Genomic DNA, 23,976 nt, shown 5'->3' with positions numbered 1-23,976 from the left:
GATCCTAGGACACGAAGAGGCTTCCTTCTCAGTTCGCATCTCAGGTCATAAGAGGGCTTACACACCAGAGAAAGCTCTTGGGCCCCTGTGACGTCCTACTCTGGGATGCTTTGCAACCAGCAAGGCCTGCGGGACGGTCCAGACGGCATACCGCCGACCGACTGACTCAGCCGCCCTGCCGCCCACCATAGCACACCGTCTAACTCAACCGAGACACCACCCCACCCTTCTAAGCTTCGTGCCCACGCCATCATGCAAGGTCCAAAAGCAGCAACTCACCACGTTATCGACGACAGATGCAGACACAGCACAGCTCCTTACAACAGCGCTGAGGCTAAAAGGGGGTATCTCATCCATTAGCATGTGGGGGTATACAACAGGCTTAGCCTCGGGGACGGCGAAGATCAGCGATCCTTGTCCGCGCTCACAAGCCCAGCGGCTAGGCGAGATAGCATCTCGTCCGACCGAGGGTTGCGGGGAAAGCTGCGCCCATCGCCCGTGCTGACAAAGGGAATATCGAACGCCGGTGATGGGACGGCGAAGCGGTGAATGTAAGCTGCTGCCCAGAGATAGTGAACGCGAGGCACGTACCAGCCACCCCCAATGGCTAAGCGATAAAGCCAACCCCACGGACGCGACCATCCGAACACCTGGGCCCAGTTGTTCCGCGCGCCGATGTCGTACAGGCGTATATGGCGGTGGGCGTCGCGTACTAGCATCCGCTGTTCGAACGACAGCTCGTGCTCTAGCGGAGGGTTCGACAGCCTACGCGAGTCGGCATTGTCCGGCAGAGGAGGGATGTGTCGCAGTAGCCAGAACGGAGAGAGCGACTCTATCGTGGTCTGGTTGGACCTGGGTTGGGGATCAGCCTCCTCAGGGTAGCAGCGGGTGTAACACGGGACACAGACGTGATGAGGTACAGGTGCCAGCCAAAGAACGAGCCGATGACCATTGCAATGACCATGCCATAAAGCGCCAAAGATATGGCATGGATTGGCGTGGTTTCGTCCTACGTTTCGGTGGAGAGCGCAGAGCAAGGAGAGGTCAGGGAGGGCACAGCAAGAGAGGGAAGGACTGCGAGGCTCACGATGTTGAGGGGGTGGGTAAACGCCCAATAGACCACAGTCGAGCAAAGGATTGCGACATATGCCGCGAGCGCGGTAACGCAGAAGAGGAAATGCACGAACGACGCGTGTGTCCGGTGACCCTACCAAAATGTTCATCAGACAAGCTTATTCGACGTGGGCATTCAGTGCTGGAGCCAGCAGGTCTTTAGGTTCACGGGCATCGGCCACTCACAATGCATTTATGTCCCAGCCACATGCAATGATGGTCTATATATGCGCATACATCAACCCATGCAACGCGTGTGTTCAGTATATATTGCGCTAACACTGGTTAGAGTACCACGCACCCATTCTCAGCACACATCTCCCGCATGTTCCGCAATGGTGGGCGCGCTCGGGCTTGGGGGCAGAGCACCTCTTGCACCATCGTCCGGGCCCGTGAGCTGCCTCCCCTTCTGGCGGTGCTAGTAGCGCATCCAAAAAGCTCTCGCCCTCTCCGTCAGCCCCGTCACCCCCTTCCTCTCCTTGATTCTTGTCGCCAGTGACCGGGCCAGGGTCGCGCGCGAGTACGACGATTAAGGAGGATATAGCGAGAAACGTGAGGGTGTAGATGACAAGCATATGCACGAATCCGCGTAGCGGTGCATCATGCACGCGATAGTAGTAGTTGACAAATATTGCCAGGAGGGATGGATGGGGAGCTAGCATCATGACGAACGCGACTGCATGGCGCGCCGCATAAATTGGTCAATGTCGGGCTTCGGGAGCGCGAGCAGGAACTCGTACGCACTGAAAAGCGGTATAAAGTGATACCATCGTCTGTGGATCATTACGCCGTCAAGTATATCGTCGTCGTCAGGTTTACGAGGCCGCGGAGGCAATGGGAGCCGTAGGTCCAGCAAGGGGGTCTGAGTGTCGTCTCGAGGCATTCAAAGGCAGCTGATGTGCCCTCAAGGCGCAAGAAAAAGTGGAATTATTTGAAAGCAAAGAGAGTATTGTGTGGATATTCGTCGTTGTAGTCACCGTGGTTCGTGAGAGGAGAGGCAGAGAGTCAGGAGGGAAAGCCGAGATGGTAGAAATTCAAGAGCAGTTCGCCGTAAGAACAGCCGTGCTGCGACTTTGAGACGCCGGATCGGCTTTCGCCGTGATTAATGATGATCGCCGGACGCAGGCGCCGGCAAATGAGCCGCGTCGCGTCCCCGTCGGAGGCTTTTGGCGCATTCTCCATCTTCATCCCCAACCACCAGCATCCGCCGCTGTTTCTGGTAGCAAAAGCGTCCTGAATAGTTGGGAGCTAGCCCGTCGTCTCATCCGCGAATACGAGTGGTGCCCTTAGGCAAGACTTGGTTGACAGATACCGCACCACCAATTTCTCCCTCAAACTGATACAGGGTCACTGCTCAAGTTCTCAATGGTAGGCGTAGTTTACTCAACGCGCCTGTCTAATATGTTCTTCGCTGACTCAAAATAAACTTTACAGTGATGGACGGCTACCCTCTCGAGATACAGATGCTCATCTTCGAGTTTGCGTGTACCGACGGCGGATCCGCCGGCCGGGCCCTTGCCCTCGTCTCACGAGCCGTTCGAGCACTATCCTACCCGTACCAGTGGAACTCTCTTGCGATTTACGGCTATGGACAGGCAGCAGGTTTTGCAAAACTTCTCTACTCGCAGCAACCCGCCCTAGGCCTCCCTCATCGACCGGTTCATCACCTGTTCGTTAGCTCCCGACCTGCCCAGCACGCGGTCGACTACAACCACTTTCATATGCCGCATACGTGGCCAGGCGTTGTACGCGGCATTTTACGCCATGCCGCTCCGACGTTGAGGACGCTTGCGATGATCAGCCTCGAGGCTCCCATGGACAGCGCAATAATCCTTTCCCAGGCGCTTTCTCTTCATTACCCCTGCCTGGTCGAACTGACAATCCGAGGGCGATGCACGCCGGAGCAGCTGGAGCAGGCGAAACGTTACTACGTTGTCGCGACCGCCGCTGTTGCTGACGAAGAGGCTAACGACGCGGTGTGGCCCTCGATACCGAGTCTTCGCCGGTTACATTTGGTTTGTGCATTTAATGGCCTAGGACGAAGTACCCGACCCGAGCATGCGCTCATCCATCAGTTGGCACCCTCCCTTACACACCTTCGCTTCACCGTACTTGACCTTTGGGGCAGCAAGCGCATAGCGGAGATCGTCCATGCTGAATGCGCACAAAGTGGTATCATGGACCCATACATCGAACTAGGGGACCCTTCCTCCCCGAACGTCGCATCAGGATCCTCCACAGTCCGACCATACCCCACGAGGCCCCTAGTCACCCGCATTCCCCATAGCGCTACCCCCCTTGCGACCCAGCCCACCTTCAACCCCTCAGGCCCTCTTCTGAAAGCCTCTCGAGTTACGTGGGACCGAGTTCTCCCGCCTGCCGAAACCCTCGAGCTCTTCGTGTTCCAACCGCCGCCCGTCTCGAATACCGACTTCTACTGCTCCTGCTGCATGGACGCGCGCGGGGACCGTGACGTGATGCGCGTCTTTGAAGCGTTGGCGCGCGCCTCGGACGGACGGTTCCTATATCTCCCCAGTCGCGTGAGGACGGTGTACGGCTTCGAGGAAGCGGAGGCAGATTGGCTTGACCGGGTGAAAGGTCTGCAAGGCTGCTGGGCCGCCCGCCAAGAAGTCCCTGTGCATCGAGCCGCTGTAGCTGCGGCCGTATCTCCTGCTTCTCCTGCTTCACAGCCCGTTCTCGACCGGCGAGCGAGCGGGAAACGCAAACGCGTTACGTTGAAGTCTGTCGTGAAGCGCCTCCAAAAGGTGAAGTTCTGGTGATCTGCCGTTCTATCGACGCTATGGTTCGACTATCTGTGATACGAAGGCGGACTAGGATCGAACGGGACCTTGCTTCCATTCCATTATACTGTTTGCGGATGGACGGATGTCTGTATATGTGAGTCCTAGCACGCTGCCTTAACAACACTAATGCTGACTGAGAGTTCCGTCCAGAGGTTGTTGTATATGTTACCCTCTTTCGCCATGATACGATCCCTCACGTCTTGCGATGACGCCGTCGTGACGATTATTTCGCTCCCCATCGCTCCAGGCCTGCCGTGTGGAAAAGAACCATGGCTGTTTCTAGCTGCCGTAGCCGAAGGGTCCCATACCGACCTACATATTCCGGACGGACCTCCGACAGGTTCACTCTGAACAGCCGCAGTCTGGGGAAAAATAGGTCCGCCTTCTTGTTGCTTCTCCCAGGCACGTCCTCAATGTCGACTCTAGTTCATCACGTCATCTGTAGCATCGTCACGAGGGAGTGCATACTCGCACTTCGGGCGTTCGATAACATGATCATTTGCAATGGAACGCGTCACTTTGTGAGTCCTTGGCTAGTGCAGACAAATCCGTGGCATCCTGACAGGACGCGTATGCCATTGCATGCAGGCGGCGTCCGCTGTCTGATACAGCCACGAAGTTCCGAAGACATTCTGTGGGTATCTCGCAAAGCATCGCGTGCACGACGACGTACGATCATGGATGCCGCAGAGCTTTGCGTTCGAAGTGATCTATTGTGGGCCTTCTGCGGACACTATGCAGTCAGCGCAGCTGGCGAGACTGTTGGCTTAGGATCCCGTCTGTCCCTCAAGCTTATTTTGATGCAACGGGGCAGGATGGAGTGGGACATTGGGAGACGGTAGTCGTGCTCTCAGCCGGGCCGGCGGCGTGGAAGAGCAGCTGGTCATAGTTGGGAGGTAAGCTGCTTATTGTACGCCGACGCACGGTCGTACCTTGACTTCTCGTCCCACCGTGGATCCTATCACACAACGAGGCTGCGGAGAAGACGAGAACATGCGGGTGCGTTATTTATAGCTCTCAGGTGCAACGCTGAAAGAGGCAGGTTCGCAACATGGGGGACATATGACGGAGCCCGTGCGCGGAGTTGCTGAACTGTTCTCGCCAGGAGTGGCTTATCTTTTGCGCCCCGCACTGCCCGCTACTCCGCCTTCTCATCTGCGAGGCTCTGCCTGACTCTGCTTCTGCCCTGGAATGACCTGAAGCTGAGGGGCAGGTGCTCGGACCCGACTGCGTCAATTGTCCCCGCCCCCACCTCTTCTAGTGTGCGCAGCTTCCCGTTCCGCCACAAGGCTATTGGCCTTGGGGCTGCTAGGCACCTCTCTCGGGCGACCCTCGGGATTTGCTGCGTACTGCTGTGCTGCACCGTTGCCTGGCTCCTGCGATGGCGTAACGAGAGGACATGTCCGACTGTAGCCTATCAAGGACGCATGCCTGGTCGCGCCTCGCGAACCTCCGGAGAAGCAGCTGTATCTGTACTATCTGACGGCTTCCATTATGCGGTGATGCTCGCGTTATTTCTGGATTTGCGCATGCGATTATGACATCCCCCTGGACCCACCGCCTCCAAGGCCCCTCTCCCCACATCTAGTCTGCTTCGGGCGGGGTACCTAGCCGTGCCTCCGTATATAAACCTGCGAGCTCTCACTGAGAAACCGCCAACCCAACCACCACATCGACTTCCATTCACACCATGTCCAACTTCGTCGCATCCCGCTCAGTCCCCTTCGTGACCCGCGTCGCCGGCCGTCATGCGAAGGACATCATCGCCCGCGACAGGGCCAGAGCGCAGAAGATCCTGCAGGGCATCAACCCGCACGGTCCTGCTGCCTTCCATGAGCTGCGTCGGCGCCGTCACCACGGTCGCCACGGCCACGGCCATGGCGGCGGAGACATCGGCACTGGCACTGGCACTGGTAGCAGTGGTACTGGCAGCACCGGGGCCGCCCCGCCCACCTCGACGCCTGGCGGAGGTGTCGATGTCACCGACGCTGGTGTTACCTACACCGCGTCTGTCGGTGTCGGCTCCCCGCCCACACAATACACACTTCTCATTGACACTGGTAGGTCTATGGTGCGCTCGCCCACGTTCAGGTGATATTGACGCTATATTCACAGGGAGCTCCAACACCTGGGTTGGTGCCGGTCAGGCTTACAAGAAGACCAGCACCAGCAAGAGCACCGGGCAGAGCGTCGTGAGTCCGGCCTTCTAGCCTACTGTGGAGTACTGCTGAGCCCCACTCTTCTGCAGAACGTCAGCTACGGCTCCGGCTCTTTCTCCGGTACCGAGTGTGAGTTACTCCACCTATGATTACTCCATGAACAACGTTGCTCATGGCGACCGCATATGTAGTCACCGACACTGTCACGATCTCGTCCGACCTCGTGATCCAGAACCAGAGCATCGGCGTCGCCTCAACTGCCCAGGGCTTCAGCGATGTTGACGGCATCCTCGGCATCGGGCCTGTTGACCTCACCCAGGGCACCGTCGGGAGCAACCAGCCCGTGCCGACCGTGACGGACAACCTCTTCGCGCAGGGCACTATCGCCAACGACTCGATCGGCATCTTCTACCAGCCGACCACCGACAGCGGTGCTCTCAACGGCGAGCTCACCTTCGGTGGTGTCGACACTAGCAAGTACGTGTTTCGTGACCCACAGCCATTCGCATGTGCTGACAGCATCCCAGGACCACCGGCGACGTGAGCTTCGTCCCGATCACCTCGACCTCGCCCGCGTCCCAGTACTGGGGCATCGACCAGGAGCTCACCTACGGCCAAGACACGACGCTGCTCTCCGGCTCCGCGGGCATCGTCGACACCGGCACGACGCTCCTCCTGATCGCGACGGACGCGTTCCAGGCGTACCAGAAGGCGACGGGCGCAAAGCTCGACAACACGACCGGACTGCTCACGATCACCGAGGCGCAGTTCGAGAACCTGCAGTCGCTGTTCTTCAACATCGGCGGCACGTCGTTCGAGCTCACGCCGAACGCGCAGATCTGGCCGCGCGCGCTCAACTCGACGATCGGCGGCGAGGAGGGCAAGATCTACCTCGTTGCGTCCGACCTGGGCAACCAGAGCGGGCAGGGCCTTGACTTCATCAGTGCGTAGCGCGCGTTTCTTGTCGTACTTGTGGCGTTGTGTGCTGATGATGATATTGTAGACGGCTTTGCGTTCTTGCAGCGCTTCTACAGCGTGTACGACACCGGCAACAACCAGGTCGGCCTCGCGACGACGCCGTTCACCGACGCTGAGACGAACTGAGCGATTGGTACGGCATGACTTCTATACGGCTATCGACCTTCTGGACGGACAACTATGGACTTCTTGCATGACTTACGTAGCGATGGTGTACTGTAGTGGAATGAACGTGGACAGATCAATGTATGTTTAGCACACACGTAGCACCGCCGAACGGAATAAGAACATATCAGGCACGTAGCCTGCATGGGTATATGCATGATACAATCCTCCAAGGGTATGAGTACACAGTCCGCGAGTAAGTACAGGTGTCTATTTCGGCGCGAATACATAAGCAACCTCCGTGTGTGTGTCACATCCCCCTATGCCTCCAAGTAAGAGAAAAAGCCCAACGCCATACAACCTCAGAAATCTAGAAGTCGTCTGAGAAGTAGTCCGCGAGCGACTCTTTGATTTCCCGCATGCGCATCGTCGTCGCCACCAACGCGCTCTCCCTGCAATGCGGCATGCCGTCCAAGAAGCCCTGGCTCGGGATCTCGCCGCCCACCATTGCCTTCATCACGCTCTCCGCGAGCATGATCTTCCCCAGCAGATCCTCCCGGGCAATCCCCGGCATCACCTGCGTCCCCGTCTCCAGCACCGTGCGCCAAAGTGTCCCGAACGCCTTCGTGCATCGTTGCTGGCTCGCGCACCGCGCCCCGTGCGTGAGCGGTGGTGGCTGCGCGGGGAGCACCTCCCACAGCTTCGTGAGCGCGTAGAAGCCTGCGAGCAGGCGCACGCGTTGCGCGCGCGTCAGGGCGCGCTCCGCGTCCCAGTGCGCCTTCCCCCGCAGCATAAGCGCGTGGTACGCGAGCCCGACGACGGGCCGCAGGTTGAAGCGTTCCCCGATCGTGAGCGCGAGCGCCAGGTCGTGTCGCTCGCCGATCAGCCGCTTCCATTGTGCGACTGTGCATTCCAGTAGGTCCGCTCGCTCGCAAAGCGCGGCGAGCTCCGTGAGTTGCACGAGCGTCGGTGGGTGCGCGGGCGAGGGACCGGGAGTTAGGGGCCCCGTATGCGGAAGAGTGGGCACGCCGGGCGTGGGGGACGCGGCCCTGGTAAGCATGTTGTCGAACGCGCCAGGGCGCGCGTAGAAGTGATGCAGCGCGGAGAGGGCCCATGTCATGATGTTGCGAAACTGGTACTTGTGGGTAATTCGGACGAGGGAGACGAGGAGCGTGCAGTCGGCCTCCCCGGACATTGCGGTGGTGAGCTCGTGCGGTCTTCATCGTTGGGGAATGAAATACAATTAGTCGGGGAACACACCCACAGACGTCGAGGAAGGCACTCACAGCGCATATAACGCCCAGAGGAGTGCACGGAATTCGTCCGCGGTATCGCCCTGCAGCCTGATGGGGTTGTCGTCGCTCTCGCCCTCCTGCGTGGTCGTCATGCTCGAGTCCGAGCGCGCCGAGTCCGTCTCGCCCGACAGCTGGAACATCGTCTCGAACGCGGACTTGTCCTTCGTCAGGACCGAGCGGTGCACCTTGAAGAGCGTGTTCTCCACGAGCAGGACGCTGTTGCCATCGTTGATGTAGTATGTCGGGTCTCTTGACGGAAGCCGTGGACCGGGCATGGATAGGAGCAGCATGCCATCGTTCAGGAATGAGTTCAGAGGGCTGTCGGGCGGGAGCGCAGGGTGGTTGTCGTGATCCATTATGCGCTAGCGTCTCGGCTGATCGAAGTTCTGACGCGAATTCGTAGAGGGAATGATGTCCACCAGAGAGTTAAGTCGCGCTGCTCGACGTTTAGAGCACCAGAGTGGAGGGCATGCTAGAGGAGACGAGGGTATATATGCCGATGGGGTGTGTTGCGAGCTGGAGGAGGACAACACGCTCGGCCTGCTTCTCTGCCGCTCCGTCTTCCGCTCAGCGGCCGCCCCTGATAGACGCGCTAAACTCCCCGAGGCTTGCTCTCCGTTCCTGACGCCCCCATGACGTCTGCATGAGCGGAATCAATTGCACAAGCCCCTAGAGGCCTTCCAAATGAGACATCCCATTGCAATACCCAGGGAGAAAGCTACAGGCGACAAATCTAGCTAATACATACTAGAGCGCCCTTCACGACCTCGCCATAACGAACAAGAAAGCACAGAACTGGAACAGGAGCCCCGGCCCAAGAATGTACCTGTTGCGGTACCAGTTCTTCTTCATTCTCGAGAAAGTGATTGAAATGGTGCTCGGAGGCCCCTTGGCCCCAGCCTCGTCTATGGCGGCAATTTCCTCGTCGGTCAATTCTGCTGCAGCGCAGGGGTATCAGTATTGCTTCGTTGTAGGCACTGTCAGCACTCACGTAGATCAGCCACAGCCAGGTACTCCTCCAAGTGTTCCTTGGTAGAGCTTGTTCTAGACATGGAATGCGAATGAGGGTGGTTCGCGTATTCGGGCAACAGGTAAAACTCACGTTACGATAGCCACGCCCTTGCTCTTAACCCATGCCAGGAGAACTTGGACATCACTGGCGTTCAAGCGTTTGGCTGCCGCCGCGACGGGCTTATCGACAGGCCCTCCTGGATACTTCGTGATTGGCCTGCGTTTTTAACGTAAACAACTGTCCAATAGATACAGTAGTACGAGCAGCGCCACTCACTGAAGGCTGCTGTATGCTTCGGTGATGATCCCGTGCTTCGCACTGAATTCCAGCAGGGCCTTGTTCTCTGCGTAGTTGTACGGGTGGAAGAGAATCTACAGGCGAGAAGTTAGCGGAAGAAACGACGGTCCCACAAATCGAGCTGACCTGGTTGACAGCGGGTTTGACCTTCGCAATCTTGATCAGCTTCTCCAGCAGCGGGAGGCCGAAGTTGCTAACGCCAATGCTCCTTTTGGCGGGGTTCAGTGGATGATACGTAAGAGGGCGGACGCTACGAACTTGGATAATCCCGCTTCCTTGATCTTCTCAAACGAACGCCAGTCTTCTTCCAGGTCGTTGATCATCGCTGGGTTGTGAATCAGGTAGAGGTCAACTTGCTTCAGCCCCAGCTATGTGTTTACCGAGATATGTTAATGCATGCTAATGACTATGTTTTCCGGCTCATTACCTTGCTGAGGCTGTTGTCAATGGCCTCGGGGATTGTACTGAGGCCAGACCATTTGGTCGTGATGTAAAGCTCCGAACGGTCGAGGGCACTATCGTGGATTGCTCGCCCGACACTGTCCTCCGTTCCGTACCCTGCATTCATCCATCTCAGCGTCGTGAAGTAGGTGAATGGACTGTTGACGCGTACATTGGGCGGTATCGAGGTGCGAGAACCCGGTCTCAATGGCCTGTATCACGTAGTCCGTGACGTCCTGACAAAGTTCAGGTTGAGCTCGCGAGACGCGGTAATCTAGATATCTAGCGTCAGTCGTTACATACCTGTCCCTTCCACTTCGACCCTGTCCCGAACGCTATGAATGGCATCTATAATGAGAGACATACGTCAGTGTCTGCATCCCCTCCAGACGAACCAGAACTGGCACCTTATTGCCATCGTTCAGCGTGACCGTCCCGAACGGCATCCTGTGGTATGTCCTGTAGGTGCGCTCAAAGACTTAGAAAAGAGTGAAAGAGGACGATAGCGACGCCAGGGGGCGCGTTATGGCTTTTGACGATGTGAGAGACAACGAGGACAAGTATAGCACGGCGGGTGCATTGCTGAGTGAGCTGATATCGGCCGTGCCAAAGTGCGGGGATCGTCAACTCGCATGCTGAAGCCGCCATAGATTAGATAACGGGGAGGTACCCTTCAATCTAATCTTATCTGCTCTCCATGGCAGCCATCGTGTCTCTAACTCTCTTAACCCTCTTGAGACAACTCTTCGACCATGGATACCACTGCATCTGGTCATGGAGGACCTTTTCTCACCAGGCCCACAAAGTATAACATTGAGGACTCAAACATAGCGCTGCTTGGATCGGACGTGAGTATTTAGACTTACTAATATCCAGTGCCTTGACGGTTGCGAGTCTCGTCGCATTAATGTTCACCACCCTCGATCGAAACGTACTTATCCTTTGGACAGCTCGAGAAGCAGGTCAGAGAGCATGCAGGTGACAAGGAAACGGCTTGGGAAGTAGCAGGGCAGCAGCCTGGTGTACAGATTTGGCGCATCGAACAGTTCAGCGTGAAAGAATGGCCCAAGTCCCATTACGGCTACTTCTACAACGGGGACTCGTACATAGTTCTCCACGTAAGTGTATTTTCATTACATGACACTTTCATAAATGGAACTCATATATACACTCCAACAGACCTACAAGAAGGAAGAGAACAGGGAAGAGCTGTTCTACGACCTGCATTTCTGGCTGGGTGCGGAAACCACCCAGGACGAGGCCGGGACGGCCGCTTACAAGACGGTCGAGCTGGACGACCGTAAGACTTTCCCGTCACTAAATATTTTCCTTATACTGACAACACATGTAGATCTTGGTGGCAAGCCGGTCCAATACCGCGAGATCCAGGAGTACGAGTCCGCGCGCTTCCTCTCCTACTTCCCGCGCTTCATTTCCCTACACGGAGGAGTCGCTTCTGGATTCCACCATGTCTCCGCCCCACCTGTAGACGACACGCGCAGGCTCTATCGCATCAGCGCGACTCAAATCACCGGACGAGCGGTGGCGCACCTGCAGGTCCGCGAGGTGCCCGACTCGGGTTCAAGTGTCTACCAGGGCGACGTGTATGTGCTCGATATGGGCAACCAGGTCTGGCAGTTCAACACGAGCAAGAGCCCTGGGAAGGTGCGGTTTAAGGCCGCGGAATTCGTGCAATCCCTCGCGAGTGAGCGCGGCGGATCGTCAAACACGACAGTTTGGGGTGCGTGTTCTCTTCAACCCTGCTTATTGTTTAACGTACCAACTGGTGCCTGCAGACGAACACGGGGAAGGCGCAGGCGTACTCCTGACCGCGCTGGGCCTGACACGCGTCCCGGATGCGCAAGAGGGACCCGCTGCTTCCGAAAAGGCACTGCTACAGCTGTCCGACGCAAGCGGACAGGTCACCTTCGAGCGCGTCGCGCCCCCAGCGTTCTCCACACTCTCCTCATCCGACGCGTTCGTACTTGACGATACCGCGAACCACGCGTCGCCAGCCGTGTACGTCTGGGTGGGCAGCGGCGCGTCGCTTACGGAGCGTCGGCTCGCGCTGCAGTACGGCCAGTGGTACTTGTATCAGAAGAAGCGGGGCGCGGGACGCGCCGCATATGCGGCGCAGATAGTCAAGATGCACGAGGGTCAGGAGACGGACGCGTTCTTGAGCGCGATCGGTGCGTGAAGTTTGGAAGAGTAGAAGTAGCATGTAAATTGTGTATGCGTATGGTGATACCTGGTACATATGTGAGATGGAGCGACGGATTTGGAAGAACGGAGGCGAGGCGGATATTGTAGGGATAGTTTTGGGAAGGGGAAAACACAGTCCGGGAGGAGCACGGAAAGGTTCAGCGGTGATGAAGTTCGACGGTGGCGAGAGTACACAATCATCTCCGATCAATTGTGGGGTGATGCATACGTGGTGCATACGCGAGATGATGAGTTGGAGCACGTCGATTCTGCGTAGAAGAGTGCGGTTCAGTGCAGCACTCAAAGATCGGTCGCCACAACGAAAGACCACACCTGGTTACAACGTGTACACCTGCATTTCGTATGGTCTCTGGAACAGGAAGTCTGTGGCGAACGTGTTGGAGCACGTCGTGCTGTGCTTCTTCACGAGCTCCTCGATCTCCTGTGCACGCTCGGGGCTGATGAGCTGTCCCAAGATGTGCGTGATCCATGCGCGGCAGGTGATGTCCGCGCGCCGGTTCGCTTGTGCGGTGGAATAGCTTTTGGGGAAGATAGAAGCACAGGTACGCCGGAGCGCTGTGACGTCTATGGGGCTATACTCCGAGATCTTGAAGTACGCGAGGATGTGGTCCTTTTCGACTTTGGATAGTGGCCCGTGTGGCAACGCTTGCTCGACATATGCCTCTGGGCCCTGTGGATCTAGTGTGGTGGCGGCCCAGTGGTGGCGGGTGGCAACACCTTTCTCGTCGATATGTACGAGTGCCCAATGGAATGTGTTTGAGAGGCGAGGAAGAGTATAGATGTAGAGGGAGTTGGAATCCAACTTAACAGGTTGGATGGTGGCGCGCAAAGCCATGTTTGGACCTGCACTTCGAATGGTCACTAGACTGTGCATCAAGTCAGCGATTGAACGATCCAGCGATCCTCAGTAAAGAAGACGGCTACTTTGCAGATATCAGGCCACTGTGCAGGTTGGGGAAGATGAGCGAGGACCGTATGTCACTAGCGCCGGGTGATGCGGGGGAAAACGAGGTACTCAGCATGGTTGACTGCAGGAACATCGGACCGGTACTTTGAGCGTACACTGCACTCCACTCTAGCTTCTTTTGAGTGTCGGCTATGTATGGACTTACACAATAATGGAGTAATACGCTAGCATGCATGCACGCAGAGCGAACGCTAAACCATCTGAGCGGGTCATATGCGTAGTTGCCAGGAATCTCTCTGAGCTTTGGGATGCACCTTTTGTCTCTGCGCGCGCCGTGGCACGCGATGGTGGAAGCGCGGTGTATCGGGTGATGTGTTCATGGGCAACGGCTAGAAAAATCGGTCCTCCAGATGGTGGTAGTAAATGAGCTGTGTTTTCTGCGCTCAAAGGCGGCTTGGTGCCCTGAAGACGTGGTAGTTCGATGTTAAAGTAGAGAGGCACGTCCAGGGTAAATATTGTGCAGGTCGGCACCGGCGAGCGAAATCACACGGAAAGGCAGGCGCCTCGTGGCGTCGCAAGGAACCGTTTTGCCCGTTTAAGTTACCGCGTGCTTGTGCGCCGAGTCAACCGTCTCTCTTCCTGCCACTCCTCCAGACAACAACAGGACCCCTGATAATCCTCCCGGATTCCTTACACGGTGTCCGGACCAAAATGGGGCTTCCGGGAGCTCTATGCCTTACACCGGGTGGACCAAAATGGGCTTTCCGGACGCGCGAGGCCTTACACACGCCCCGACCACCCGTTCGTTCGGGACAAGATTGTGGGTCGCGTCGAGCGAATTTCATGATCCTTGAAGAGCCTTACAAAGTTCCCTGACCAAATCGAATCCCTCGGGGCGTATGCCTTACACACGGCGCGGACCAGATCCGCCTCCGGGGCCCCAAATCTGGCCCGGTCCAAAACGCGATATCTCGTGGCCCGCTGTGTAAGTCATCTAGGAGGATTCGCAGGCGTCTTACAACAACTCGTCCTCGTCTGCATCGAGTGCCATCGCACGCTAGAAATCCGGATTCACATCAGAACACCCGCAATTGTCTTCTGAAACGTGTTCTCGCCCGTTCAGCGCGAAACGCCGTGGTGCCGCACGCCCGCAAGGTCTTATTGTTATGTCCATCTTCGATCGCCTCTTCTCCGCCCATCTTTCCGGGCGACGCGTACTGGGACAAAAGGCTGCGCTCGAATCTGAACAGACTCTACGATTACTAAGCAGATGCAGACATTGTTCGCCTTCTTGGTTCAGTGCCGCTCACACAAGACCCGCGGGTCCTGTACCTATGTTCTTGCTCGCGCAAGCTGCATATAAGCCGTGCGTCCAGAGCACGGCTTGGCGAGGCCGCTCCTGCTTGACGCACTTCTCCTAGAAAACAGTCGAGGCTGCTGCTGCCATCGGTGTTGCTGCTCTTGCTGCTGGATCTGAGTGCCGCAGACGTTCTTACTGCAGTGGCACCTTGGGCGTCTTTTTGATCTCAGGTGAGCGGACGCAACACAATAAATCATCGGATTCCTGCCTGCAGGTGAGATTGCGCCCACAATTTCCTTCTGACCATAAGTACGTGCGAAGGGCTGATCATCCTTCCTCCTTCCTCTTCCCAGCTACCACCATGAACGGAGAACGCGCTCCTTTCGACCAAATGGCCAACGGCGAGAGGCAGACCCAGAGAAACCCAAAATATCGCAGTGCGTCCCTCTTAACTCTACGCCGTACGCGTTTGCTCATACAAACTGCAGCCAAACTCTGCCGCAACTTCCCGCTCGGGCGTTGTCGCTACGGGGAGGACTGCTCCTACCTGCACGTCTCCACGGTGCCCTCCTCGACCGCCTCATTCAGCCCCTTCTCCAACTACGCCGTCGTAGCCCAGTCGCTCTACCAGCCCTACAACCCATTCCTCTTCAACGAGCCAATGTATGTGGAACCGCCCGCTCCTGCGAAGGTACTCGAGAGCAGTGCCGACACGCGAGTTCGGAGTGCTCGCGGAGACGCTCCGAGGCGTCCGTCCCGCACCCCTCCAGCGCAGACATCGCACGTCGAGAAGTGGCGTCTCACTGTCGACACCGCGAAGAGTCTCCGCGTTACCCTCCCGCCCGCGCCACCGACGACGCCCACATCGGCGTCGATGCCGGATTCCCCTACTCCGACCGACCACGAGAGACGTAGTCCGGTAGGCCGGCGCGTGCAGGACCCGGTATATCGGACAGAGAGCGTGCGTTCAGGGCGGGGTGCCACCGCGGCGCCACACCGGGCGCAGAAGAGAAATCAGTTCTTCCGAAGTGAGTGGCGTTCTGCGTGGGTGCATGCGTCAAGTGGCTCACCTGTGTACGTGCAGCAAAGCCATGCCGGTTCTTCGCAGAGCCCACAGGGTGCGTCAAGGGCGATAGGTGCAACTTGTAAAGGACGCCAGTCATATTACTTTGTGTGCGCCACTGACGATGCGTTGCAGTATGCACGAGACCCCGGAGCACGGAAGGCTCCCGACAGGTCTTGCTGTGGCCGCGGAAGTTATGTCAGAGGGCGAAGAGGAGAGTGCAGCAGACTCTAGCGTACAAGGCGAGCTCTCTTCGAGCACTGCGGCGACATCCGAGGCGCCAACATGCTCCTCAGTGACGGCGGAGGACCAGAAGACCAACTTCTACCCCGTCACCTGGCGGGTTGTCGGCGGCGGGGTCACGCTGGGAGGAAAACGTAAGCTCCCAGTCTTCGTGGCATCAATCATAAATTGACTAATGTGTGCTTCGTATGCGTGTTCAGGGGAAGTATGTGAGAACTTCTTGATGGGGCGGTGCTCAGAGGGCGTCGACTGCAAGTATGCTCATCCAGAAACCAGTAGGTCGCTATTATTGGTGCTATCTGGCTTATACTGATATACGGCCGTTTAGATGAGGATGAAGATGACTCCGTCTACGGCTATCCGGAAGCCCCCATGTTCAGCCCCATCTCCCCCATTTCTCCCGTCCTCGTCCCGTATCCGGTCATGTACCCCTTCGTGCCCTCAATCCAGGCCTTCGCCTTCCCCACACTCCCTACTGGTCTTCCCATGGCGGCTCCAGCGTCCATCCAGGCAGCCCCTACCCCGAAGGCCATGCATCGCGCGAAGAAGAGCCTCACACTCATTACACCCGCCGCACAGCCAGTGGCGATGCCCCAAGCGTACTCGCCACATCGCATTGTGGACGGAAGCACGCTTCTCGATCGCGAACCCCCTGCTGGCATGTACCGCCCGGATGGCATTTGGGCGGCTCGCTCTGTAGTCAGACCGTTGTCTACGCCGCCGACGCCCGTTCATGGTCCGGACGTTGGCGTGGCAAGGGTGAGTTTACCTTGCTGTATTCGGGGGTGTATTGGCTCATGTTCTCCCACAGCTCTTCGCCGCGGAGATGCCTTGAGGTGTCTGCACGCCTCCCCCCGCGCCCCCTCGCGCACGTCATCTTTCCCCCCGGCTCCCGGTTCTCTTCATCATTCAATATCTTCGTCGGACGGTGTTCGTCAGCAATATTTTATTCCACTCGGCACGTACGCCGCGGTGTGACCTACGTTATTTCGCATTCGTGTATTGCGTGGCATCTCCTGTGCGGTTTAAGGCAAACCGTCTCTGTATTTTACGTAGCTTCGTCTTCTCTCCACCGGCCCTCGTACGTTCGCACAAGGAAGTCCGTGGTTATTCCGTACCGTATTTAGAAGTCCCTCGTCACCGTCTCAGCATGCCAGTATGTAGTATGTACTCCACCAATGGATATGAGCGTCATATGCTAGCGCTTGTGATGTACAGGACACGTCCATGGACTGTGCCGCAGCTCTTGGATTTTAGTTTGAACGCTGGACCAGGAGAGCTGACGAGGGGCGGCGGCATGCGGTGGTAGAAAGGAACATCGGCTTCCAAGAACGCCCGAAGCGGACGCTGCGCCCAGATCTGCGAAGGGCGCCAAGCTGAGGGTAGTGCGAAACGAGTTATCAGATAAGATAAAGATGGTGTGATCAGCACAGGTGCCGTTGCGTGCTCTTTCCTGCAGCTGGCCCTCCTCGTCTCCCTCCGAAATCCCTCCTTCCTTCCGGTTCCTCGGGACTCCTCATCCTAGGCTAGCTTGTGCACGGGTCATCGCCTCCTGCGGAGGTGTATTCTGTTTATTAAGCAACATCTATTCCTTCCTTTCCCCCCACATCCAAGGACCCACCACCCTCCTTGCCTCCCTCGCAACGCCCCGCACGCCAGCTGCTCTGCCCCCGCAATGGCTACTTCTACCGCGGCTGTAGTAGACCTCTCTCTCCCTGTGGCGGACATTCTCCGCAAGGGCACCTCCGCGGCGCACGAACGGGCTGAACACAGCCAGGGCGCAAAGTGGCTCGCCCGTGGCGAGCTGGACAAGGAGGAATATATCCGCTTCCTCATGATGGTCTACCACGTCTACGAGTGAGTACGCTCCCTCATCGCAGAATGTCCATCTTGACAACGTTCCCCGTGCCCGCAGCGCGTTCGAGCGTGCCCTAGAGCAGCACGCCACACACCCTGTGCTCGCGCCCACGCACAACCCGGGGCTCTTCGCGCGCACCGCCAGCATCGCCGCCGACATCAGCTACCTGCTCGGCGTGCCCGAGTCGTCCTGGCAGACGCACCCGCTGCACGTCGCGCTCCAGACCGCGCCGCCCGCAGCGCTCACCCAATACGTCGCGCGGATCCGGGAGCTCGCGGCGGGCCCGGACCCGTCTCGGCTCCTCGCGCACGCGTACGTACGCTACCTTGGCGACCTGAGCGGCGGGCAGTTCATCCGCAGGCGCATCGTGAAGGCGTACGGGCTCGAGGACGGTGCGGGCGTGAGCTTCTATGAGTTCCGGCCGCTCGGCGGCGCGAGCAGCGCCTCGGCGGGGACGATGGGCGACCTCAAGAAGATCAAGGACTGGTACCGGGAGGGCATGAACGCGGGCGTCGGGGACAGTACGGAGCTCAAAGGTAGCGTGGCGTGCTGTGCTTTGCGCGGGGAATCCAGAAATAGTGCTGACGTGCCTGTGTGTCCGTGTTCTTCTGCACAGCCGAGATCCTGGACGAGGCGGAGCTCGCGTTCGACTACAACACTGCGATCTTCGACGCGCTCCACGCACCGTCGAGCTCGAGCTCGAGCTCGTCGGACGTTGAGATCGACTCCCCGCTGCACTCCCCAGTCGAGTCGTCACCCCCGAGCCCGCCGGCGACGGATCTGGAGCCGAAGATCGTCTTCCAGGCGTCGCAGCCGCCGTCCGACGAGCCGCTCGTCAGCCTGTCGTCAGTGATTGCGCTGGTCATCGCGCTGTCCCTCACGCACTTCACACTGGTTGTCGGCGGCTTCACCGGCGCCCGGGGCATGTACAAGCTGGACAAGTTCCAGGAGTGGCTGAACGGCGTGTTCGCTACCATTTGGGCATGACCGTGCTTCTCTCGTTTGTGATTGCTCCCGGTCCCTGGGTGCGCTGGCCCAGTCATGTTTTGTCCTAGCGCGCTGTGGTGGTTCTCTTCCCGGGTTGTTGTGGGTGAGGAAGATACGGATTTATCACATACTTTACCTGATTGTATAACTAGCGAAATGTCATCCGAATTTTTGCATTCATGGTTGAGATCTCCGTGCCTTTGGCCGTTGTGGGTACCTGCATGTGTGTATCTAGCCTGAAATGTGCACCTCAGAACCGAAGGGCTGCGTGAGCAGAGATTACATCCAGCGAGTGTCTTCAAGGGACCGGAGGATACTTACCTGGCATATAGAGTGCTTCCAACAGGACGCTAAGTAGACTAATGGCCTCGGTGAATCCAAATACTTACAACGCGAAGGTGCGTGATGAAAGCTCAACATATTCCCCATTATATTTATAATCGGGGACGAGCTCACATTCACAGACGCGCCTAGATGAAACAGTGGCCGGCAGGGGAGCCTTCGGAACATCAGGGCTTCACTTCCTCGCCCTTCCAGTCCCAAATCCTCCCCCTTTGGCCTTTCCCAAGCCCCTTGACAACCTCGGCTAGCCGCTCAGCAGCATACGCAGGGTCGAACAGCTTTTCGGGCTTGACTCCGCTCCAGAACTGCTTGCTGAAATCCGTCTTAACTGTTCCCGGATGTACCCCGACGCTGATCGCGGGGAGCTTCTTGGCCTGCAGGTGGAGATCGAACGTGCGGATGATCTGGTTGAGCGCGGCCTTGGAGGCGCGGTACGAGTACCACCCGCCGAGCTTGTTGTCCGAGATCGAGCCGACCCGGGCAGAGACGTGGACCCACTTCGCGAGCGCATCACTCGCTTTGCCGGCCGAGGCGGGGGGCAGAAAGCGAGAGAAGTGCTTGATGAGGAGCATGTGCGCGATGACGTTGAGGTTGAACGTTTCTGAGATGTTCTCCAGCGAGAAGTCGTTAGGTTGGCGTTCGGGGTACAAGATGCCCGCAAGAAAGAACGCGACGCGGATGTAGGACTCGGTATCCTTGGGAAGCGCGGCCGCGAGTGCGTCTGCCGCAGCAGCGATGCTCTCCTCCGAAGTGAAGTCAAGCGGGAGGAGGCGCAGACGGGAGGGATCGACGCCGCTGAGAGGCTGGAGAATGTGTTCGCGTACCGAGTCTGGCGTCCGAGGTTCCTTGGACGAGGGAAAAGTTGGTCTGTATGTCCCAAAGACTGGTAGTGACGTGGAACTGAGGTAATGGCGGATGAGCGCAAGGGAGATACCACGCGTAGCGGGTGAAATCAGGATGAAGGGCGACATCGCTGAGTAGTACTGTGCTGGTGACCCTTGCTATGTGTCCAGAGTACGAGCAAGTTGGGGTTGGAGAGAGGTGAGGGTAACTGTAGGGCAAAAGCCCGAGTGTACCCGATTTAAGGCGGGGCTGTCGCACGCCGATTGCAGCAGTCTGCATTCCAAGCCTGGCGAGCGAACGTCAGCCTCTGAAAGTCATCCATGCCGACTAACCTCCTACAGAGTAGCGCACGATGCTATGTAAATTTGACCTTCGAATGATCGCATACCGACTGGTAGTGGTCGTGCTGGTCGTCAGTTGGTGGTAGGTAGGAGAGGGGTACTGTAGACCAGGCTGCTATGTAGGCTCATGCATATGGGGTACAACACCGGCGACCGGTACCGCTCCGCCGAACATGAGCGCATTATATGAGCGCCAGTGAGCCCCGCCTCTATCCACCGTACCACCACCACCTGCAACACTTTCTAGGCTCAAATTGACCTTCCTCACAGATACGTATCATTACCAGCACTGTGGACAACTCTGCCCTCCCTCGCGAAGAGAATGAAACTCGGCTGCGTGCTCGCGCGCTGATCACACATGAGCTGTTCATGAACACAGTCAAGCTCCCATCATCCTCTGCGCATAAAGCTGTACCACAGCTTTGGACACCATAGCTCTGCAAGGAATGTCTTCCGCGCATAAAGACAAGAAGCCTCGTCTGTGGGTACCACACGACTGTCTCAGGAAAGCCACCTCAATTTCGTCGAGGCGGACGGCCGTCGACACGCTCCTAGCGGATGGTCTGCCATATTCCAAGTTGAGCGGCCTACATCAACGAACATACACCTACTCATCCAACGGTTTATCTGCAGGAAACTGACAGGTCACACTTCCTGCGTCAATGCATTAACGATATCCAAAGACGGGCGATGGCTCGCAAGCGCCGGTGATGGTATGGAAAGTCTCAGGCAATAGCCCTGCCATGGGACGGTACACTGAGCCATGTCCTGGGCAAGATCCATATGTCCATTTGTGGGACTTCAATCAAGAAACATTGTCGGAGCCTGCGTGGAAATTTGTGGGACCGAAGGTCGGTCTTTCATATGAGGAATTCTCACTATGTAGTTCCGTCTGAGCGTGCATCCTCATAAGTCGAATGTTTTCACGCTGGCTTTCTCAGCCTCTGGTCAATACCTCTTTTCGTAAGACACCTGTGGCCGACTTTCACAGCCGGTTCTGACAGACTATGTTTACAGAGGCGACACACGAGCAGACATCCTTCAGTATGATCTGTCGCATACAACTTCCCCTATAGCTAGCAGAAGTGGCCGGCCTAGCCCGCCTCACGCCAGTGATAATCAGCATGATGTATGCACTAGTTCTATTACTTGTCTACAGTGCGTACTCACATGTTCCAGGATAGCATCCGTGAAATATCTTGTCATCCTGAACAAGATCACGTCTTCCTGAGCGCATCGTGAGCTCCTCGCCTTTCAGTTACCCTCACAATGGGTCGTCTCACATATTCCCAGAGAGGATGGACGCATTATTCTGCATGACATGCGCGCCGACGCCAGACGAACTCGTGCTCAGGGAATACTGCAGCAAATTGCGCCCTTCTCAGCCGTCCAGTATCACCCTATCATGACCCAGCTATTTGCGACAAGCGATACACAAGGTGCAGTCTGTCTCCGCGACGTACGAATGGCGTTCGGCCCAGCCTCGCAACGCCAGCGCAAGGGCGTTGTGCACAAAGTAGGCGCATCAGTTTCTGGCCGCGCGGTGACTAACATAGCTCAGTACGTCACCACAATAGCAAAACAAGGTCAAGCGTGCATGGCGAAACCGGAGACGAGCAGTCTGACGTTTGATCGAGAAGGTAGGCTTTCGTTGCTCTTGTACAGGTAAAGCATATCGTGAACTATCGCACAGGTCGCAAATTAGCTCTCACAATGCTTGTACGCACCACGTTCAAGTCATAGACTTATCCTGACGTCTCTGACAACAGCACCACACCCCAACCCTTTATACCTTGGAAGACCCTTACCCGATCGCAACGTTCAGCGGGCGCCATAACCCAGACGGGTCTCTCGTCCTCCCAGGGGAGCGTACATGGTCTAATAGCTGTACCATGAAGGTCCATTTTCCTAGGTTCCGTGTTTGGTGGCGTCGCGCTGACATGCGTTATTCAGTATGGCACCTTTGGCGGCTTTGGGTCAGACCGAGACGACTATTATGCGCACGGGTCCGACGACTTCCGGACATATCTGTGGAAGATACCAGACGAGGCTGCACTCCGCGAGCAGCGCGTCGTGATCGACCATGCTAATTGGGATACGTGCGCGGACGCAGGACAGATCGGTAAGCCTGCTCTGAGTGTCCTGACGCACTTGCTGATTGTCATGCGGTGGTACTTAGGATATGCTGAGTCTTACTTCAGCCCCCGTTATGTCCCAGCCGAGCTCTCTGTGCCACACGCTCGCCTCACAGGTAGACGCTCGCCGCTTTCTTTCCCTCTGCTTTTTATCTAACATCCTTGTCGTAGGACATGACTCTATAGTGAACACGGCGCTCATACACCCGGACCGCCCATACCTGCTTACCGCCGGCATCGAAAGATACATCCGCCTCCACAGCCCAGCGTCCGCCTCGCCCTCTACTGAGCCTCTGGATCTCACACCACAAGAAGTGCGCACCGTCGCAGCATCGGACCCGCACTCGCGCACTCTGCTGCTGCGCGCGATGGGCATTATCGACGATACGGTTGACGAGGACGACGAGGACGACCGAAACGCGATCGCGCTCTTTGATCAGTATGCCCGCCGTCCCTCTTCCCTTTCACTGTGCGGCATGTATGCTTAGCCGGGGTTCGCGTAGGATCTTGCGAACGGAGGGTAACGGAGACGTGTTCGAGATACGCGCGCTCGGACCGAGTCAAGATGATACCAGCGACGAGGACAGCGACGGGGAGATGGTAGATTCGGACTGAGCCAACGGGGTGGTAATGTGGTAGGGTTATTCATTCGGGGGACAGCGTGCTGTAGCCACCACTTCCGGCTTGTGTTTGTCTAAATTTGTTCCGCTATGACCCTCACCATCGCGTTCCTCACGTTCAAGACCTACAGTATACCTCTAGGTGATCATGATCACACAAGAAAGGCTGTGTTAAATGGAGATGACATTTGGTTGACGAGGGTGTGCAGCTTCTCTTGCACCGCGGCCACGGCGTCAGAACAGTGGTGAGTAACAGATGCGCGATACTTATTCGAGGCTTGACTGGTGGTGGCTCCGATGTCTCTAAGCGATAGACAGCACAAGAGTGAGGTTAAAATCAAGTAGTCCAGTGTAAACGGTAGAGGAGCACGGAGGACTTCCAAGAGACGGAAGTAGTTCTTCAACAGACCCTGCCGGTTGGAGGTCCTGGCCCGAGTCGTGTGTTCAACAACATTGCCCGGGGATTGAGAATGATTGGGATATTCGCATCCAGAATAATTTATACATACTACATTTCTAATGCTCTATCAAACTGTCTGCCCTGACACCTCGATACTTCCCTCCTCTCCCTGCATCCCCGGGCCACCGCCCTGCGACAGGGCACTGCGAGCGACCGCGGAATGCGTGGACTCGGACTGGATCCATTCGTCGACGTCCGCGCGGACGAACTGCAGCAAGCTAATCGTTTCGGGTTCGGCCGGGCCGTCCGAGGCTTCTAGTGGGAGTGACTCTGCGGAAAGAAGTGCGCGCGCGGACGCAACTTCTTGGATCCCAATCAGGAAATGGCTGACGAGGATCCCAATTACACTACAGGCGCGGATACAGTACGACGGCATGAGGACACAGGAGGTGGAGTCCGAGAAGGTGATGCTTACGGCTCGGCGAATTGGGGACTAGTAAACTCCACGAA

At 57.2% G+C, this 23,976-nt stretch overlaps 11 protein-coding genes across 11 annotated transcripts; 6 read left to right on the top strand and 5 right to left on the bottom strand.

Moving 5' to 3' along the window:
- Positions 1 to 346: 346 nt before the first annotated feature.
- TRAVEDRAFT_146991 (zf-DHHC-domain-containing protein) lies at positions 347 to 1,972 on the bottom strand. Its single transcript, XM_008039430.1, has 7 exons — positions 1,858 to 1,972; positions 1,415 to 1,789; positions 1,300 to 1,334; positions 1,088 to 1,207; positions 909 to 1,009; positions 592 to 852; positions 347 to 501 (listed from the first exon to the last, which is right to left on the bottom strand). The coding sequence occupies exons 1-7, from the start codon at positions 1,895 to 1,897 to the stop codon at positions 405 to 407; spliced, it is 1,029 nt and encodes a 342-aa protein (XP_008037621.1). The 5' UTR covers positions 1,898 to 1,972; the 3' UTR covers positions 347 to 404.
- Positions 1,973 to 2,369: 397 nt separating this feature from the next.
- On the top strand, positions 2,370 to 3,893 carry TRAVEDRAFT_71313 (uncharacterized protein; the record flags this gene model as incomplete). Its single annotated transcript, XM_008039429.1, has 2 exons — positions 2,370 to 2,481; positions 2,548 to 3,893. The coding sequence occupies exon 2, from the start codon at positions 2,550 to 2,552 to the stop codon at positions 3,891 to 3,893; it is 1,344 nt and encodes a 447-aa protein (XP_008037620.1). The 5' UTR covers positions 2,370 to 2,481; positions 2,548 to 2,549.
- Positions 3,894 to 5,607: 1,714 nt separating this feature from the next.
- TRAVEDRAFT_64339 (acid protease) lies at positions 5,608 to 7,343 on the top strand (the record flags this gene model as incomplete). The annotated part of the gene is made up of 6 exons (XM_008039428.1): positions 5,608 to 5,977; positions 6,033 to 6,109; positions 6,166 to 6,205; positions 6,268 to 6,553; positions 6,604 to 7,019; positions 7,080 to 7,343. 6 exons carry the CDS (start codon positions 5,608 to 5,610, stop codon positions 7,178 to 7,180), a joined length of 1,290 nt encoding a protein of 429 aa, XP_008037619.1. The 3' UTR covers positions 7,181 to 7,343.
- A 35-nt stretch (positions 7,344 to 7,378) lies between these two features.
- TRAVEDRAFT_146982 (uncharacterized protein) lies at positions 7,379 to 8,974 on the bottom strand. The gene is made up of 2 exons (XM_008039427.1): positions 8,446 to 8,974; positions 7,379 to 8,376 (listed from the first exon to the last, which is right to left on the bottom strand). Exons 1-2 carry the CDS (start codon positions 8,808 to 8,810, stop codon positions 7,530 to 7,532), a joined length of 1,212 nt encoding a protein of 403 aa, XP_008037618.1. The 5' UTR covers positions 8,811 to 8,974; the 3' UTR covers positions 7,379 to 7,529.
- A 239-nt stretch (positions 8,975 to 9,213) lies between these two features.
- Positions 9,214 to 10,552, bottom strand: TRAVEDRAFT_122117 (Aldo/keto reductase; the record flags this gene model as incomplete). Its single annotated transcript, XM_008039426.1, has 9 exons — positions 9,214 to 9,392; positions 9,446 to 9,498; positions 9,557 to 9,682; positions 9,743 to 9,837; positions 9,890 to 9,971; positions 10,022 to 10,131; positions 10,191 to 10,321; positions 10,377 to 10,440; positions 10,508 to 10,552. The coding sequence occupies 9 exons, from the start codon at positions 10,550 to 10,552 to the stop codon at positions 9,214 to 9,216; spliced, it is 885 nt and encodes a 294-aa protein (XP_008037617.1).
- A 404-nt stretch (positions 10,553 to 10,956) lies between these two features.
- Positions 10,957 to 12,401, top strand: TRAVEDRAFT_122450 (fragmin60; the record flags this gene model as incomplete). Its single annotated transcript, XM_008039425.1, has 5 exons — positions 10,957 to 11,052; positions 11,155 to 11,322; positions 11,384 to 11,504; positions 11,556 to 11,951; positions 12,001 to 12,401. The coding sequence occupies 5 exons, from the start codon at positions 10,957 to 10,959 to the stop codon at positions 12,399 to 12,401; spliced, it is 1,182 nt and encodes a 393-aa protein (XP_008037616.1).
- A 342-nt stretch (positions 12,402 to 12,743) lies between these two features.
- On the bottom strand, positions 12,744 to 13,262 carry TRAVEDRAFT_121959 (uncharacterized protein; the record flags this gene model as incomplete). Its single annotated transcript, XM_008039424.1, has 1 exon — positions 12,744 to 13,262. The coding sequence occupies one exon, from the start codon at positions 13,260 to 13,262 to the stop codon at positions 12,744 to 12,746; it is 519 nt and encodes a 172-aa protein (XP_008037615.1).
- Positions 13,263 to 15,279: 2,017 nt separating this feature from the next.
- Positions 15,280 to 16,947, top strand: TRAVEDRAFT_58099 (uncharacterized protein). Its single transcript, XM_008039344.1, has 6 exons — positions 15,280 to 15,662; positions 15,719 to 15,779; positions 15,833 to 16,074; positions 16,141 to 16,215; positions 16,269 to 16,699; positions 16,752 to 16,947. The coding sequence occupies exons 1-6, from the start codon at positions 15,296 to 15,298 to the stop codon at positions 16,773 to 16,775; spliced, it is 1,200 nt and encodes a 399-aa protein (XP_008037535.1). The 5' UTR covers positions 15,280 to 15,295; the 3' UTR covers positions 16,776 to 16,947.
- A 668-nt stretch (positions 16,948 to 17,615) lies between these two features.
- Positions 17,616 to 18,785, top strand: TRAVEDRAFT_121157 (uncharacterized protein; the record flags this gene model as incomplete). Its single annotated transcript, XM_008039423.1, has 3 exons — positions 17,616 to 17,797; positions 17,856 to 18,339; positions 18,420 to 18,785. The coding sequence occupies 3 exons, from the start codon at positions 17,616 to 17,618 to the stop codon at positions 18,783 to 18,785; spliced, it is 1,032 nt and encodes a 343-aa protein (XP_008037614.1).
- A 509-nt stretch (positions 18,786 to 19,294) lies between these two features.
- TRAVEDRAFT_121200 (NAD-P-binding protein) lies at positions 19,295 to 20,098 on the bottom strand (the record flags this gene model as incomplete). The annotated part of the gene is made up of 1 exon (XM_008039422.1): positions 19,295 to 20,098. The coding sequence occupies one exon, from the start codon at positions 20,096 to 20,098 to the stop codon at positions 19,295 to 19,297; it is 804 nt and encodes a 267-aa protein (XP_008037613.1).
- A 585-nt stretch (positions 20,099 to 20,683) lies between these two features.
- TRAVEDRAFT_71306 (WD40 repeat-like protein) lies at positions 20,684 to 23,061 on the top strand (the record flags this gene model as incomplete). Its single annotated transcript, XM_008039421.1, has 14 exons — positions 20,684 to 20,888; positions 20,945 to 21,024; positions 21,089 to 21,162; positions 21,225 to 21,274; positions 21,329 to 21,440; positions 21,491 to 21,549; positions 21,605 to 21,827; positions 21,873 to 21,951; positions 22,005 to 22,030; positions 22,081 to 22,209; positions 22,265 to 22,433; positions 22,491 to 22,562; positions 22,618 to 22,885; positions 22,950 to 23,061. Exons 1-14 carry the CDS (start codon positions 20,758 to 20,760, stop codon positions 23,059 to 23,061), a joined length of 1,584 nt encoding a protein of 527 aa, XP_008037612.1. The 5' UTR covers positions 20,684 to 20,757.
- Between the last annotated feature and the right edge of the window lie 915 nt (positions 23,062 to 23,976).

This window comes from Trametes versicolor (assembly GCF_000271585.1).
Source record: "Trametes versicolor FP-101664 SS1 unplaced genomic scaffold TRAVEscaffold_5, whole genome shotgun sequence".
NCBI lineage: Eukaryota > Fungi > Basidiomycota > Agaricomycetes > Polyporales > Polyporaceae > Trametes > Trametes versicolor.
Note: the sequence above shows the minus strand (reverse complement) of the source record. Positions and strands in the feature narration are given on the sequence as shown.

What these genes read in the sequence shown, in the direction of transcription:
- TRAVEDRAFT_146982 (XM_008039427.1), bottom strand. Translation starts at nt 8,810, where the DNA reads ATGGATCACGACAACCACCCTGCGCTCCCGCCCGACAGCCCTCTGAAC. An exon ending in CTCTGGGCGTTATATGCGCT is followed by an intron (nt 8,377 to 8,445) that starts GTGAGTGCCTTC and finishes CCAACGATGAAG; the next exon opens with ACCGCACGAGCTCACCACCG.
- TRAVEDRAFT_58099 (XM_008039344.1), top strand. Translation starts at nt 15,296, where the DNA reads ATGTATGTGGAACCGCCCGCTCCTGCGAAGGTACTCGAGAGCAGTGCC. An exon ending in AAGGGCGATAGGTGCAACTT is followed by an intron (nt 15,780 to 15,832) that starts GTAAAGGACGCC and finishes GATGCGTTGCAG; the next exon opens with TATGCACGAGACCCCGGAGC. An exon ending in CGGACGTTGGCGTGGCAAGG is followed by an intron (nt 16,700 to 16,751) that starts GTGAGTTTACCT and finishes GTTCTCCCACAG; the next exon opens with CTCTTCGCCGCGGAGATGCC.
- TRAVEDRAFT_146991 (XM_008039430.1), bottom strand. Translation starts at nt 1,897, where the DNA reads ATGATCCACAGACGATGGTATCACTTTATACCGCTTTTCA. An exon ending in TTACCCACCCCCTCAACATC is followed by an intron (nt 1,010 to 1,087) that starts GTGAGCCTCGCA and finishes ACCGAAACGTAG; the next exon opens with GACGAAACCACGCCAATCCA. An exon ending in TTAGCCATTGGGGGTGGCTG is followed by an intron (nt 502 to 591) that starts GTACGTGCCTCG and finishes TCCCTTTGTCAG; the next exon opens with CACGGGCGATGGGCGCAGCT.